At 55.5% G+C, this 13,070-nt stretch overlaps 1 protein-coding gene across 1 annotated transcript in view; it reads left to right on the top strand.

Moving 5' to 3' along the window:
* The first annotated feature begins 475 nt into the window (after window positions 1–475).
* NEURL1B (neuralized E3 ubiquitin protein ligase 1B) overlaps window positions 476–13,070 on the top strand; it is a 38,774-nt gene continuing 26,179 nt past the window's right edge. The window contains exon 1 of the mRNA XM_006737154.3: window positions 476–657. Coding sequence (XP_006737217.1) covers window positions 627–657 — 31 coding nt within the window. The 5' untranslated portion in view covers window positions 476–626. The remainder of the gene's footprint in view (window positions 658–13,070) is intronic.

Genomic DNA, 13,070 nt, shown 5'->3' with positions numbered 1-13,070 from the left:
GCCTAGGTTTCTATTTGTAGGTCCGTGAGCACACCCCCACCACGGTCACCCCGCCCTTTACACTGCCGTAGGCGACCTTCTGCCTGAGTGTACATCCCCACCCCACCCCTCCACTCCGCACCCCTCATTAGTGCACCGTCAGGGTGAGCGCTTGGCCCCCTGGGGCCCAGCGCCTGCAAGAGGGCCTGGCACACACTAGGCCTTAGCGAAGTGTTGGAAGGAATGAATGAAAGGCCTGGCACCCCGAGGACACCCAACCGGCGGCACGTCTTCCTGCCCCGGGCGCGGGAGCGGCGAGAGCGGGAGACTCGGCGGTTCTGCTCCCGCCGCCCGGTCCAAACTTTCAAAAGATGCGGCGGCCGCCGCCCCGCCTGTCCCTGCGCGGTTGGAGGCGGCGGGAGGCGGAGGCGGAGGCGGAGCCGGCGGGCTTGGGCCGGTTGGCTCCGCCTCCTCCTCCGGCTGCCACCGCCTCCCTCCAGGCGCCCGCCCCAGCTGCCGCCCGCCGGCTCGCCCGTGCAGCCGCGATGCCCCGGGGCCCGACCCTGGCCCGGGTCCCCGGCCCACCGCGTTATTAGCCTCCGTGCAGCCGGAGCGCGCCGCCGCCAACGCCGCGCCCCGACGCAGCGATGGGCAACACCGTGCACAGGACCCTGCCAGGTACGCCGGGGAGCCCTGCCCGGGAGGCGGGCGCTGGGGTTCTCCTCTCCCCAGGGGACCCGCTGGGTGACTTCCGGAGAGCCACCCCACCCCCTTGGAGCCCTCGGCGCGCAGCGGGCTGGAGTCTTCGGTGCCTGCTGGACCCCGGCTCCGCGCGCGCCCCTTGGCTGGGCTTTGCGCTCCGGGAGGACGGGTACCGCGTCCTGGTTACCTTGGGGACCCCAGTCCTCGTTCTCCCTGCTTGGCCAGATGCGCGAAGGGGCCGCTGGGGCGCTGCCGCTCGCCCCCTCGCCTTTGTTTCAGCCCGAGGGCGCTGAGGAGGGAGCCCGGGGCGCCCTGGGGGAGTGACAGGAGTCGGGCTCCCCAGGGCTTCCGACGGCCAGAACCACCCGTTGTGCCGAGACTGCAGCTGCTGAAAGTGGGGGGTGCTTGCAGGGGTACCCCAATTTCCAGCCGCCAGCGCCCCCGCGGCACATGCTGCCTTGGTTTGGCCATGTTCCCACGCGCACCCCGGCTGCGCCCCCCTCTGGTGTCCGCTCAACTGGGGGCTTTCTAGTCCCTCGGAGTCACTGCTGCAGAAGGCATCGCCCCCTAGTTAACATCACCTTAGAATTTCCGGGGCTAGAGTAAGGGGATGGGGGTGAGGTGGGAAGGTGGGAAGGTGGGAGCGGGGGGCAGAGGAGGACTTACTAGAGAATACCTGGTGATTTGGGTGACAGATCACTGCACTGGGGGGCTCTGTGTCAGGCATTTTGCATACCCCAGGGCCAGGGCGGCATGCAAAGCAGTTTTTCGTGGTAAAGATGTTTATCCCAATTTTACAAATAAAGAAATTGAGGCTCCGAGGAGAAGAAATGACTCACCCAAGGTCATACTGCTAATAGGAGGTGAGTCTGGGTTGCGCCTCCTGTCTGCCTGTGCAGTCGTCCCCCACACCCCAAGTCTTTAGAAAAAGTCTTTATCTTGGCTTAAGGCTGGGCATTGGTAGCATCTTGTAGGCAGAAAGTGAGAGATGTGTGTATTTTTAAAGTACCAAGGCCCAGCTCAGTGGGAAAGCAAGTCGGCTGCAGTGCAGATTTAGTGTGAGGTTTTAGGAGAGAGACCTATCACTGGTCTGTGCTCTAACACTCCCATATAGTCCCCCCTTCTAGGCTTTATATCAAAAAATCATTGTTTCTTCCTCTGGAGAGTCTTAAAATGGATGATGCTGTGCCCAGGATTCCCAAGGCTGGGCTATGCAAGAGGGGCAACTCCTAGTTTATAAGCTTCTGGGCAGCTTTAGGGCCACTGCATTCAAAACCCCCATATTCTCAGACAGGTAAAGTCACCAGGAGAGGGTCATCAGCTAGTCAGAGGGAGAGGTGGGATCTGAACCCAGGTCCACTTATGGGCCAGTGGCCTCCACCTCTTATGAGCAGAGATATTGACTGGGTGGGGATGGAAGGACCCACCCACCCGGTCCGGAGGTGTCCAGGGCTGTTGGCAAATATGGCAGCAGATATTCTCCCAGCCACAGACACCTGGCTGCAGCATGGGCCCCTTTGTAGGATTTCTTAATTAAAAATATTTATGCTGTTCTAGTAAAAAAAGCCATTCTGCCACCTGTGGGTCGGCCGTAGGGTGGATGAAGGGACAGACACAGCCAGGCAGGCTAAAAATAGCTGGAGATTTCTATATTGTCCATCCCACAGGGCTCTTCCTCTGTGGACTGGGCCACCTGGGCTAGGAGCCGAGGGTTAAGGTTGTTACCCACTGCAGTAACTAAGTGTGAAAAATTAAAATTCTCCACTGGAGCTGAAGCTTGACCTGAGTTTGACGAAGGGGACAGAGCTGGAGTTCCTGAGACACATCAGGTTGCTGTGCTGAGAATATGAAGGGCCGTTTACTGTTTTCCCACCTGTGTGTAATTAGTTTCTCACACACACTCTGCCGTTTCTTACAACTCTGTGATCAGTACGTGATGCTCCCCACACTTGAAATATCCTTCCTTGTCTAGTCCATTTCTTTTTTTTTTTATTCATGAGAGACAGAGCGAGAGAGAAAGGCAGAGGGAGAAACAGGCTCCCAAGGAGCAGGGAGCCCGATGCGGGACTCGATCCCAGGACCCTGAGATCATGACCCGAGCCGAAGGCAGATGCCCAACCATCTGAGCCACCCAGGCGCCCCATTTCTTAAAATTCAGCTTAGTTGTCACCTCCTCCAGGAAGCCTTCCTTGACCACCCACACCAATCCCACCCTTTGCTCTGCTACCTAGATACCTTCTTAAGGCTCGGCTTGTTCATCTGACCACATTGCATTGTCGTTACCCCTGTCCAGAACTTGCCTCAGGGCTGCCTGAGGACAGAAACCGTGTCTCAATTATCTTGTATCCCTGGTTGCCCAACCCAGAGCCTAGTGGCTGGCAGGGGCTCAAAAACCAGTCGTAGAGCTCACATGTTGCCTGCATCTTAGGCTGAAAGAACACTTGGCTCAGTCTTGCCCTGTAGAAATCCTTGTGCTTTCGTTCTCAGGAAAAGGACACATGCGTGGGGTTCCTTCTATGGGACTTGAAATAGAGAGCTGGCATTTGCTGAGCACCTGGATTCCATGCCAGGCTTCCTGCATATGTGGCTTCATTTACATGCCAAGCATGCTTCTCCTTAAGGCTCCCGCACTTGCTGATCCTTCTGCCTGGAGCATTCTTCCCCCAGACCTCCACATGGTTTCCCCCTCGCTTCCTTTAGCTCTCCGCTCCAGTGCGGGTCCTGCCATCACCCCTGCCCCCGGCATGCCCCACCTGCTCTCCCCCACTTGGTGTTTCTCCTTAGCATGATCACCATGTGCCACGCGATATGTGTAGTTAGCTGTTTAATCACCTGTCTCCCCAGGGAGGATTTTGTCTTTTTATTCACTGCTGTATATTCAGCACCCGGAGCAGTGGCTAGTACACAGATGTTCAGTAAATATTTGTTGAATGAATGAATGAATTTAATGCTTGCAACAGCCCTGCAAGGTAGGGATCATCATCTCCATTTACAGATAAGGAAACCAAGGCTCAGAGAGATAAAATGACTCATTCCAGCTCACATGGCTCATCCAGTTGGTAGAACCAGGATTGGAATCCAGGTTGATTTAGCTCCAAAGTTCTACATTCTTCCTCCGACATGCAGTATCCTCCCAATCCATGGTTCAGACAACATGTGTTGGGTGCCCCAAAGTAAATATGTCATGTTATTGTGTGCAATAATGACATGTCAAAGAAAGGAAGGGTCCTTTATGATTGATGTGGGAAGCCCCTTGGCAGTCTTCACAAAGGGCATCAGCAAATTCAGACGAATGCCCTATAAAGAGAAGTGTCCAGGAGCCAGCAAGGAAACTCACATTTGCCACGCTCCTACTGTGTGCGTTACCCATTCTCTTTCTAGTTGCAGTTCAATACTGCAAAGTAAGGTGCCATTCTTCTCCATTTTATAGATGAGGAGAATGAGGCACGGAGAGGTTAAAACACTTGACCCAACTCACACAGGTAGGCACTAGCAGAGCTGGGTTTAGAAGACCCTGGTCTGTCTTATTCCTAATACCACATGGTCCTTTTCTCTGGGCCCCGTTTCCCTTAATCTGGGGTTTGTAAGGAAAAAAATAAAAGTGTAAACAAGCGGGGCTGGGAGAGGTTGGAATTCCAGGGCAGCGGGGCTCTTGCCCGTTCTCTCACCAGCACATTGCCACACTTCCCTCAGCGCGCCTCTCGGGCTCACCCACAGTTCTGGTTGGAGAAGAGACAATTCAAACTGCCAGTTGGGTTTAATCATCAAGTTGGTCCATGCTTGACCAAGTCAATGGCCCTTTTTAGTGTTAGTTCAATAGTCAGGCATCCTGGAGCTTGGAGTGAGGGAAGTATGCTGACCTTGGTCTGTGCCAAGCTCTGAGTCAGGGGCTTTACCCATGTTATCTATTTTAAATCCTTGTAACAACCCTTTAGAGGGGCTATATTTAGCCCCATTTTCCAGGCAGGCAACATCTGTCCTTAGGGGCCGTGTGCCCAGGCCGGAGTGACTCCGGGGTCTGTCCTGCCCTACGTTTTCCTGAGTGTGCACCTTCATTCATTTAACGGACATCTTGTGGGCACCTGTCATGTGCCAGGCCCTGGGGGTTCAGCTGTGAATGGGATGGAAGCCACCGGAGGCCCCCGTGGAGCTGGCCCCTAGTGGAAGAGGAATAGGGTGCAGGAATAGAATAGGACATGTAGCTGGTTAGGTGGTTAAGTGCAGCTGCCCTGTGCCTCAGAGAGGGAGGGGTAGGGGCCCAGGGCCCCAAACAAGGCCTGGACACCAGACCAACTGGTCTGTCTACTGTGGGTCATGCATGACCAACTTTTAAAAAAAATCCTTAATGACATAGAATAGAATAAAAAAATATACGGTGCACTGAGGTAGTAAGGAGAATTTTTGCTTCATAGACTTTGTTTCGGTTGTGTGTGCATGTGTGTGCGTTGGACTCCGTGGGCCCCGGCGATGAAGAGTTGTGGTGGGACCACTCGCTGGTCCACAGCAGCGGGAGGTCTGGTGTTTGGGTCTAGAACACGGATCCTGGAGTCCAGTTGCCCGGCTTCAAATCTCAGCTCAGCCATTGCTCAATAGAGTGACTCTGAGGGCGCCTGGGTGGCTTAGTCGTTAAGCGTCTGCCTTCGGCTCAGGTCATGATCCCAGGGTCCTGGGATCGAGCCCCGCATCGGGCTCCCTGCTCTGCGGGAAGCCTGCTTCTCCCTCTCCCACTCCCGCTGCTTGTGTTCCCTCTCTCGCTGTATCTCTCTCTGTCAAATAAATAAAATCTTTAAAAAATAAAAAAAATAGAGTGACTCTGGGCAAGGTACTTATCTCTGTGTGCCTCAGTTTCCTCACTGTGAAGTGGGGATGATAGGGGGAGCTCCCTGGTGGTTGGGGTGGCAAGAATTAAATGCAATAGGGCAGGTAAACTTAGCACAATGGCTGGGGCTTTCATGGTCATGGTTATTGTTGCCGCTGTGGAAAGAGAGGACTTGAACCTACCCCTGGGGTCCCTGGGTCCCTGGATGGGGACGGATGAGAGGTGCCTTTCACTTCCTGCCTTGAAAGCCCAGTCCCAGGTGATCATGAGCCTTGAGCCCAGGACTGGATTGGGAGGCATCCCTTTCATGTGTCCCAACAGCTGCAATTCCCAAGGCTTCTCCAGCTTTGTCTGGGACACCAGATTTCTGATGAGAAGACTCTTCTTAGCACGTTGCATTTTGCCATTTCCATTTGTTCACCAGACCTCCAGGCTGGGCTCTGTGCTGAGCCTGGGGTCACAGCCTGGGCTTAGGGACTCAAGGTCTAGTGGGAAAGACCAACAAGGACAGGGCAGTTACCGTAAGTGGGGGCCCTTGAGAGCCCAGAAAAGGATGCAGGAAGGCTTCCTGGAGGAGGTGCTGTCTGGTGAGACCAGAAAGCAGGTAAGTTAGCCAAGAGAGAAAAGCTGTTCAAGACAGAGGGGCTAGATGTGCAGAGGCCTGAGTGGAGGGAGAACAGGGCATACGTGGGGAGCTGTGGCGTTCTGGGGGTCCCAGTGCAAGTGGAGGTGATCCATGGGATTCGAGCGGTGGGCAGAGGCCAAGTCAGAGGAGGGGATGGTTTCTTGCAGGCCAGCCCGCAGTCAGGAGGCTTAGATTTCTTAGCTGCTACGCTCCCTGCTGGGCTGATGGGCCGAGGTTGCCAGCAGGGGCATAGCATTTTCACCGGGCTTGGCCATAAGCACGGTCTAATCTTCCCCGGTTTAATCTTCCCCACTGACAAGAAGAGTCAGCTCTGCCCTCTTTTGGACCAAAGGGCTTTCTGTACTTCGCGGTGCTCTGTGAGGGCTTAAAATAGAAGCCCAGAAGCCAGGTGTGTGCTTCAAGCGGGGAGGGAAAAGGAAGGAGGCCTGGGTACAGCCCTGTAGGTAGTAGGCGCTCACCTGGCCTACAGTAGAGCGCTCAGAGCTTCTGCATGCTTGCCGCATACCGGGCCCTTTATCTCGTTCGTCCTCTTTAAACCGTCAGGATCAGCCTTCCAGCAGTCTCCCATTCCACAGATAAGGAAACTGAGCTCACAGGGGAAAGGAGACGTGCCCTGAGACAGGCAGCCAGGAAATGGCAGAGTGGAATCTGACCCCAGGCCTAGCCAGCTCCAAAGCTCCTTCTCCTCCATCGCCAAAGGGCACGGCGCCCTGTGGCCTCTTGGGGCTACTGCCCCTTGTCCTCACCCTGAGCCCCAGCTCTCAACATGTCCTGCCTGCAGGTGCATCTTCCCACCTTCTCTGTCCTGGGAAGATGAATCACTTCTGTCCACAGCAGCCAGAATGAAGCTGCCCATAGGAAAGGTTCATCCCTCACCCCTCCCGACCTCACCCCAGGCCTGTAGACTTTGAAACTCAAAAGGTAGAGGTGGCCTCTGGGAATCCTGCCCTGGAGTAATTCACCTGGAGGGTGAACTTGAACTCTGTACCCCTTCCTCCTGCGTCTCTCGGGCTCAGGCTCCTGATGTTTCTGCCTGGTGAACACTGGCCAGCTACTCACAGGGCCCTGGGCGCCCAGAGGGCCAGCCAGTGGCCACCATCTGTCAGCGAGGGCACGGGGCTCGGGTGAGAGCCCTTTGTTGTCCACACCCAGGCTTTCCCGCAGGTGAGGAGCGTCCTGGCCCCCTGTCTTGCTATCATTGTCGGCAGAGCTGGGAACAGCACAGGCTGTGGCCCTTTATGGCTGCGTCTTGGTCCTGCCCCTTAGTAGCCGGACAAGCAACTCGACCTGTCTGTGCTCAGTTCTCCCTTCTGCAGAAAGAGGATGATGATGTTACTTCGCAGGCATGCGGAGCGTCTGACAGATAGTAAGGGCTCACACGGGGTGCCTGTTATGATTATGAATTTACTGGGGAAGCAGCCCCTGCTCTGCGCTGGGCCCTGTGCTCCTGAGGGAGATAGACCCAGAGAAGAACCACTAACTTGTGTCCCGCAGCCGGTCTGTGCCAGCCACTATTCTGAGCAGGTCCCCGCATTTGACCCTCAGGACAAGCCTCAGGAGACAGCTACTGTTGTTACTCCCTTTTGACTGCTGAGAGAACAGAGAGGCACAGAGAGGGAAAATAACTTGCCCAAGGGCACACAGCTCCAGTAGCAACACGATTGCTGCTAGAAGGAGAGGATGTCAGTCTGGGGAGGATGCCTGCCGAGTCAGGGTGGGAGGTCAGGTGGGCACTGTTTCAACATTGGCACTGGAAGCCTTCGTGGTATTAAGCAGAAATCTGTAAGTGTCCTGGCAGATTCGGTTTTGGTTGTTTACCTACTTCTTTAGGTGTCTGTCTCACATCCTGTGTCTGGGCATGGCAGGGTGGGGATGGTCTCCAAGTGGTCTAGGGGCTCACTGAGGGGACCCCAGCTGGTAGTCCCCGAAGCCTGATGTGTAGATCTCCAACCCCCTTTCAAAGCAGCTCAGGGGACAGCTGATGTCTTGAGGGCTTTCTAGACAGCAAAGCGAGGCCCATGTCATCCCCAGGGGAGCAGAGAATCCCTAGCAATATGGCCTGAGAGCTCTCTGCAGATCCCGACGGTCAGAGAGCAGACCTGATGGGGAAGGGCACCGTGGACCAAACACAGACATGACCAGTGCAGGGCCATCATGTGGAGGCAGATTTGAGCTCAAAGGAAGAACTTTCTAACTGTTGAAGCAGTCTGCAGGTGGAACGAGGGCGTGAGGAGGAAGTGCCCTTAGCTGGAGTGGCACTGGTGTTTAGCCCGACTGGGACTTGATATGGACATCATAGCGGCAACTGAGGATCAGATGGGTCCGGGATGAATTGTTCATTAAAGTGCTTTTTGACCCTGGGGTCTTAAGGGAATGCTCTCCGGTGTTCATCTGCTCAACACCTACAGGCCCCTTCACAGTCTTTCATTTATAACATCCTCCTGCCAGTTCTTCAAGTTGGAAGCTCTTCGGCCCATTTTAGAGCTCAGGCACTGAGGCACAGAAAGATGCAGCCACCTGCCCTCACCAGGGTCCAGGACAGTCATCCTTGGACATCAGTCCCAGCTCACCCTTGTCCCTTTTTCTCTCTTCATTTTTTTTTTTTTTTAAGATTTTATTTATTTATTTGACAGAGAGAGACACAGTGAGAGAGGGAACACAAGCAGGGGGAGTGGGAGAGGGAGAAGCAGGCTTCGCGCGGAGCAGGGAGCCCGATGCGGGGCTCGATCCCAGGACCCTGGGATCATGACCTGAGCCGAAGGCAGCCGCTTAACAGACTGAGGCACCCAGGCGCCCCTCTCTCTTCATTCTTATTACTGGCACTCAGCAGGGTGCCCACAGCTCTTCACAAGTGTATTCTGTTTATATCCTCAACATTACGCATTGTTTATATTACAATTCTATCCCTTGGGCACGTGTTTTCTTTCCTTTTCCCCCCAAGGATAATGGATTTAAGAGATGGGTGGGCACACGCATACCCTGCATCTCCCAAGCCGGGTCTGCTTGGTAACTTTCCACTCCACAGAAGAACTTCCCTTCCCCTCAAGGTTCGGGGCAATTCAAGGTCAGGAGATGGGACAGCGGAATTTCCCTCACTCTGAGGATGGCCGAGGCCTTCATCCCTGCAGACAAGTCCCCCAGGGGCTCTGTTCCTAGGACCAGAGAGTGCTCAGAACCTACCTCCTATCTGGCAGATGGGACACTGGGGACCAGAACTTTGTGCCGGTTCCCAGAACAATTATAGATGAGGTCTTTGGCTGGAATCCCAAGAGAGGTGATGGAAAGAGCACTGGTTTTGGAGGCAGCCTTGAGTTCAAGTAGTTCTACTATATCTAACCTGGGTCACCCTGGGCAAGGCATGTCCTTCTCTGAGCCTCTACTTCCTCATCTTTAAAATGGGGATAATGATGGTACCTCCTTTACAGGGAGGCAGTGAGGTATAAATAGGGAACTCCATGAGAAGTCTGAGCCCAACACAAGACGAGGACTCCAGAAGTCCCCTTGAAGGCAAGGAATCTGTGCTCCTGCAATGGGGGGACTGGGGTGGAGGTGGGAGGAACAATAGGACCAACAGTCCTGTTCCTCTCAGGTCCCTGTGAGAGATCTAAAGTACCCGCTGGTTGGCTAGAGAAGCAATTCTGAAGAATGCTCAAGAGCATGCATGGATTTCGGATTCACATCAGAGTCCAATCCTGACCCAGCTGTTTATCTGAACCACACAGGCTTCCTGCAGCACCCTCAATCCTCACTCTCTTAGCGGATGGTCAGCATGATGGAGGAGGCGGAGGGAAACGAGAAAGCTAGGTCTTCAGAGAAGGAAGCGGAGTGGGAGAGGCATCCTTCAGAGTCACTTCTTTGCAGGCCTCAGAGCCAAACATGGCAGGGAAGGAAACATTAGCTGAGGACCTACTGTGTGCCGGGCACTGTGCTCTGATCCTTCCATGCAGGGATGACTTCTACACTTTGCCCGAAGCAGCCAGAGCATTCTTCTGCCTAGTCTTGTGAACCAGGCTGGTCTGGGTTCAAATGCTAACTCCACCGCGTCCTGGCCGTGTGGCCTTCGGCAGCTCTCCCAACCTCTCGGAGCCTCCCTGTCTCACTGGCAACGGGTCTGGTGGCAGTCACCTCCCCCAGGAGGACCACAGGAGGTCTGGTGAGTGCAGGGCCAGTTGTAGTCTCTGCACTGCCCCCCGGAAAGTCTGTCTCTCTGACTGAGCCCCACCCCCAATTCCTTTTCTGGGCCTTAGGGACGTGAGGCACGGGGGCTCCATCCCTGCCCTGCTGTAATCAGTCACCCGCTTTCCTTTTTTAGATGCTGCTTATTGTTCATCTTGAGTTCCGCCAAACTGTGGCCTTTGAGCAGCTCAAAACAAGTTGACTGATGACATCCACCCCCCCACCCCTCCCCGAGATCAAGCCAGGGCATCCCTCCACCTCTTCTACCAGAAGGTGGCTTAAGCTACTTGGACACAGTCTAGCTTTTTTCTTGCAGGTCAGGAGGCACCCCAAGAGACCTTGGGGTGGAGTGAGGCATAAAACAGGAGAGGTGCAGCCTCTGGAGTCCGACAGGACCAGATGTGAATGCAGACACTGCCCTCACACGCCGGGGGGCCTCTGCAAGGGTGTGCAGAGAGGGGCCTCGGTGTCGCTATCTGGAAGCCAGCCGGCAGCGGGTGGCGAGGGGCGAACGGGCCGCACGGCAGGCACATGCGCACACGTGCTGTGCCGCAGACGCGGGCTCCCCGCCCCTCGAGTCAGCAAACGTTGCCCGGCAGTGGGGCTTGCAAAGAACACTGCCTCGGCTCCAGGAGCCAGAACAGTGGAGTTCGAGGAGAGCTTCCTTGTCCAGTGTTGCTTTGGCCCTGAGAAGGACCAGTGGATTTGCTGTTCCAAAGAGTCGGGATGGAGCCCTGCAGGTTAGTGAGCAGTCAGGCTGCTGGGCCCCACCAGGCCAGGGGAGAGGCTACACTGAAGGCGAAGAGAAGGAGAAAGGGGGCAGGCTCAGCCAGCTTATCACCAGGTGGCTGCCAGGGGCTGCCTGGAGGAGAAGCAGGTGCCAAGGGGCAGGATTGGACCAGCAGTTAGAAACAACATTCAAAACCTGAACTGTTGAGTGCCTGGGTGGCTCAGTTGTTAAGCGTCTGCCTTCAGCTCAGGTCATGGTCCCGGGGTCCTGGGATCGAATCCCACATCGGGCTCCCAGCTCAGCGGGAAGCCTGCTTCTCCTTCTCCCACTCCCCCTGCTTGTGTCCCCTCTCTCGCTGTGTCTCTCTCTGTCAAATAAATGAATAAAATCTTTAAAAAAACAAAACAACCTGAACTGTTTTTCTTACTCCCGCTATGCTGGGTCATTCTGATAGGCCGAGAAGAGAGAGAGGGACAGTTTCTATGGGAAGAAACTGGGCTTGACTCTCATTCTTTGGAGAGGTGGATCCGCAGGGGTTCCTCCCTGCTCCAAACATTTCAGTGGTCCCCGGTGCCTTCTTGAGGAACTTAACCCCCTTTGCATGGCCTTTAAGACCCTTTGTGATGCAGCCCCGGACTCCGGCTCCAGCTTCCCCTCTCCCTTCTGCCCTACACTCCTTTTAGTTCCTTAAGTGCTATTCCCTCCGCATCAACCACACGTCTCCATCCCTATCATCCTCCCAGCCACTTCTGCCTCAGTCCTGTAGAGGGGCTGCTCTGAGACGTGTCCCCATGGTCCGGGCCCTCCCCACCACCCACCCTGCGCAGTCCTGGTGTCGGTGTCTGTCCCTCTGCCGGTCTCAGCTCACAGGGCAGGGACCATGTGTGGCTGGTCAGCGTATGGGTCCCTGAGGCAGTGCAGGCCCTGACATGGAGTGCACGCCCCCTAAATGTCAGATGAAGGAGGAAGTGATGTGCTTGAGAAAGAATGAGGGCACATTTCCCCCCACCCTGCCCCACTATGGCAGTGGGGCCCTAACTGTGGGAACTGGCACCTGGGAATTTCCTGGGGCAGTTTATCAGGAAGAGACCTCAGTGAAGGGGCCTAGCAGAGGGTCAGAAAGGGCTAGGAAATCTTGACTCCACTAAGCACACTTCGAGGGGGCGTTGGCATGACCTCACCCCCTGGGAACTCGGCGCATCTGAGCCCACTTGAGCCAAGAGGGCTGCCACTTAGGCCTGGAAGGAGTGGGCCTTGCTCCCAACAAGCAGTGTCGCGTGACCTCCGGCCTCCCTCCCCAGCCTCCTCGTAACTGTTGACAGGAGCGCGGGGCCTTCCCGGCTGCACTGGGGTGACCGGGTTTTGTTTGCAAAGAAAAGGGGTGGGGAGGAGCAGGGTGGCGGTTTCCAGTGTGGGCTGGCCCCTTTCCATCCTGGGTGCTGGCCTACCAGGCCTCTGAAGCAGAGAACAAAGTCCCAGTCCCCTGGCGTCTGTCTCCTGGGTGCCCGTCACTGCCCCATTTGGCAGAGGTGAGGGAAGGCTGGTTAGTTTTTTTCTAGCCCACTTCCAAACCCACCAATGGCAAAGGTACTTCCTGTTGCCAGAGAAGACTGATATTCTTGTCCTGCTTTGGGTGGAGGGAAGCCTTGCCAATACCAGCCTTGCGTTTTCCTCTCTAAAGGACACAGGCTCACACGTGCGTGCGCGCGCACACACGCGCACACACCACGTTGCTTCCTACTGCCAACAGCATTGATTTGAATTGTGGACCTGGGCAAATGTCACTGGAACCAGCGACTTCTCACCAGAGGTGCACTGTCTGAGGTTAGAGGGTGTGTGAGTCCAGGAAGCCCCTGAAATTGTATGCCAAACTGTGTGCACGGAGTGTGGGTGTTTTTCAGGGGAGAAAGGCTTATACAGCTTTTATAGCCCTTAACAAGGGCCACGACCCCTGCTCCCAATGGTTACAGGGGGCTGCCTTGGAGAAGGGGTGGGGTGTGGGAGGAAGGGCCCAGGCC

The sequence above is a fragment of the Leptonychotes weddellii genome, chromosome 7 (genome assembly GCF_054177405.1).
Source record: "Leptonychotes weddellii isolate Sample4059 chromosome 7, ASM5417740v2, whole genome shotgun sequence".
In the NCBI taxonomy this organism is placed as follows: domain Eukaryota; kingdom Metazoa; phylum Chordata; class Mammalia; order Carnivora; family Phocidae; genus Leptonychotes; species Leptonychotes weddellii.
This window is presented reverse-complemented; position numbering and strand designations above follow the sequence as displayed.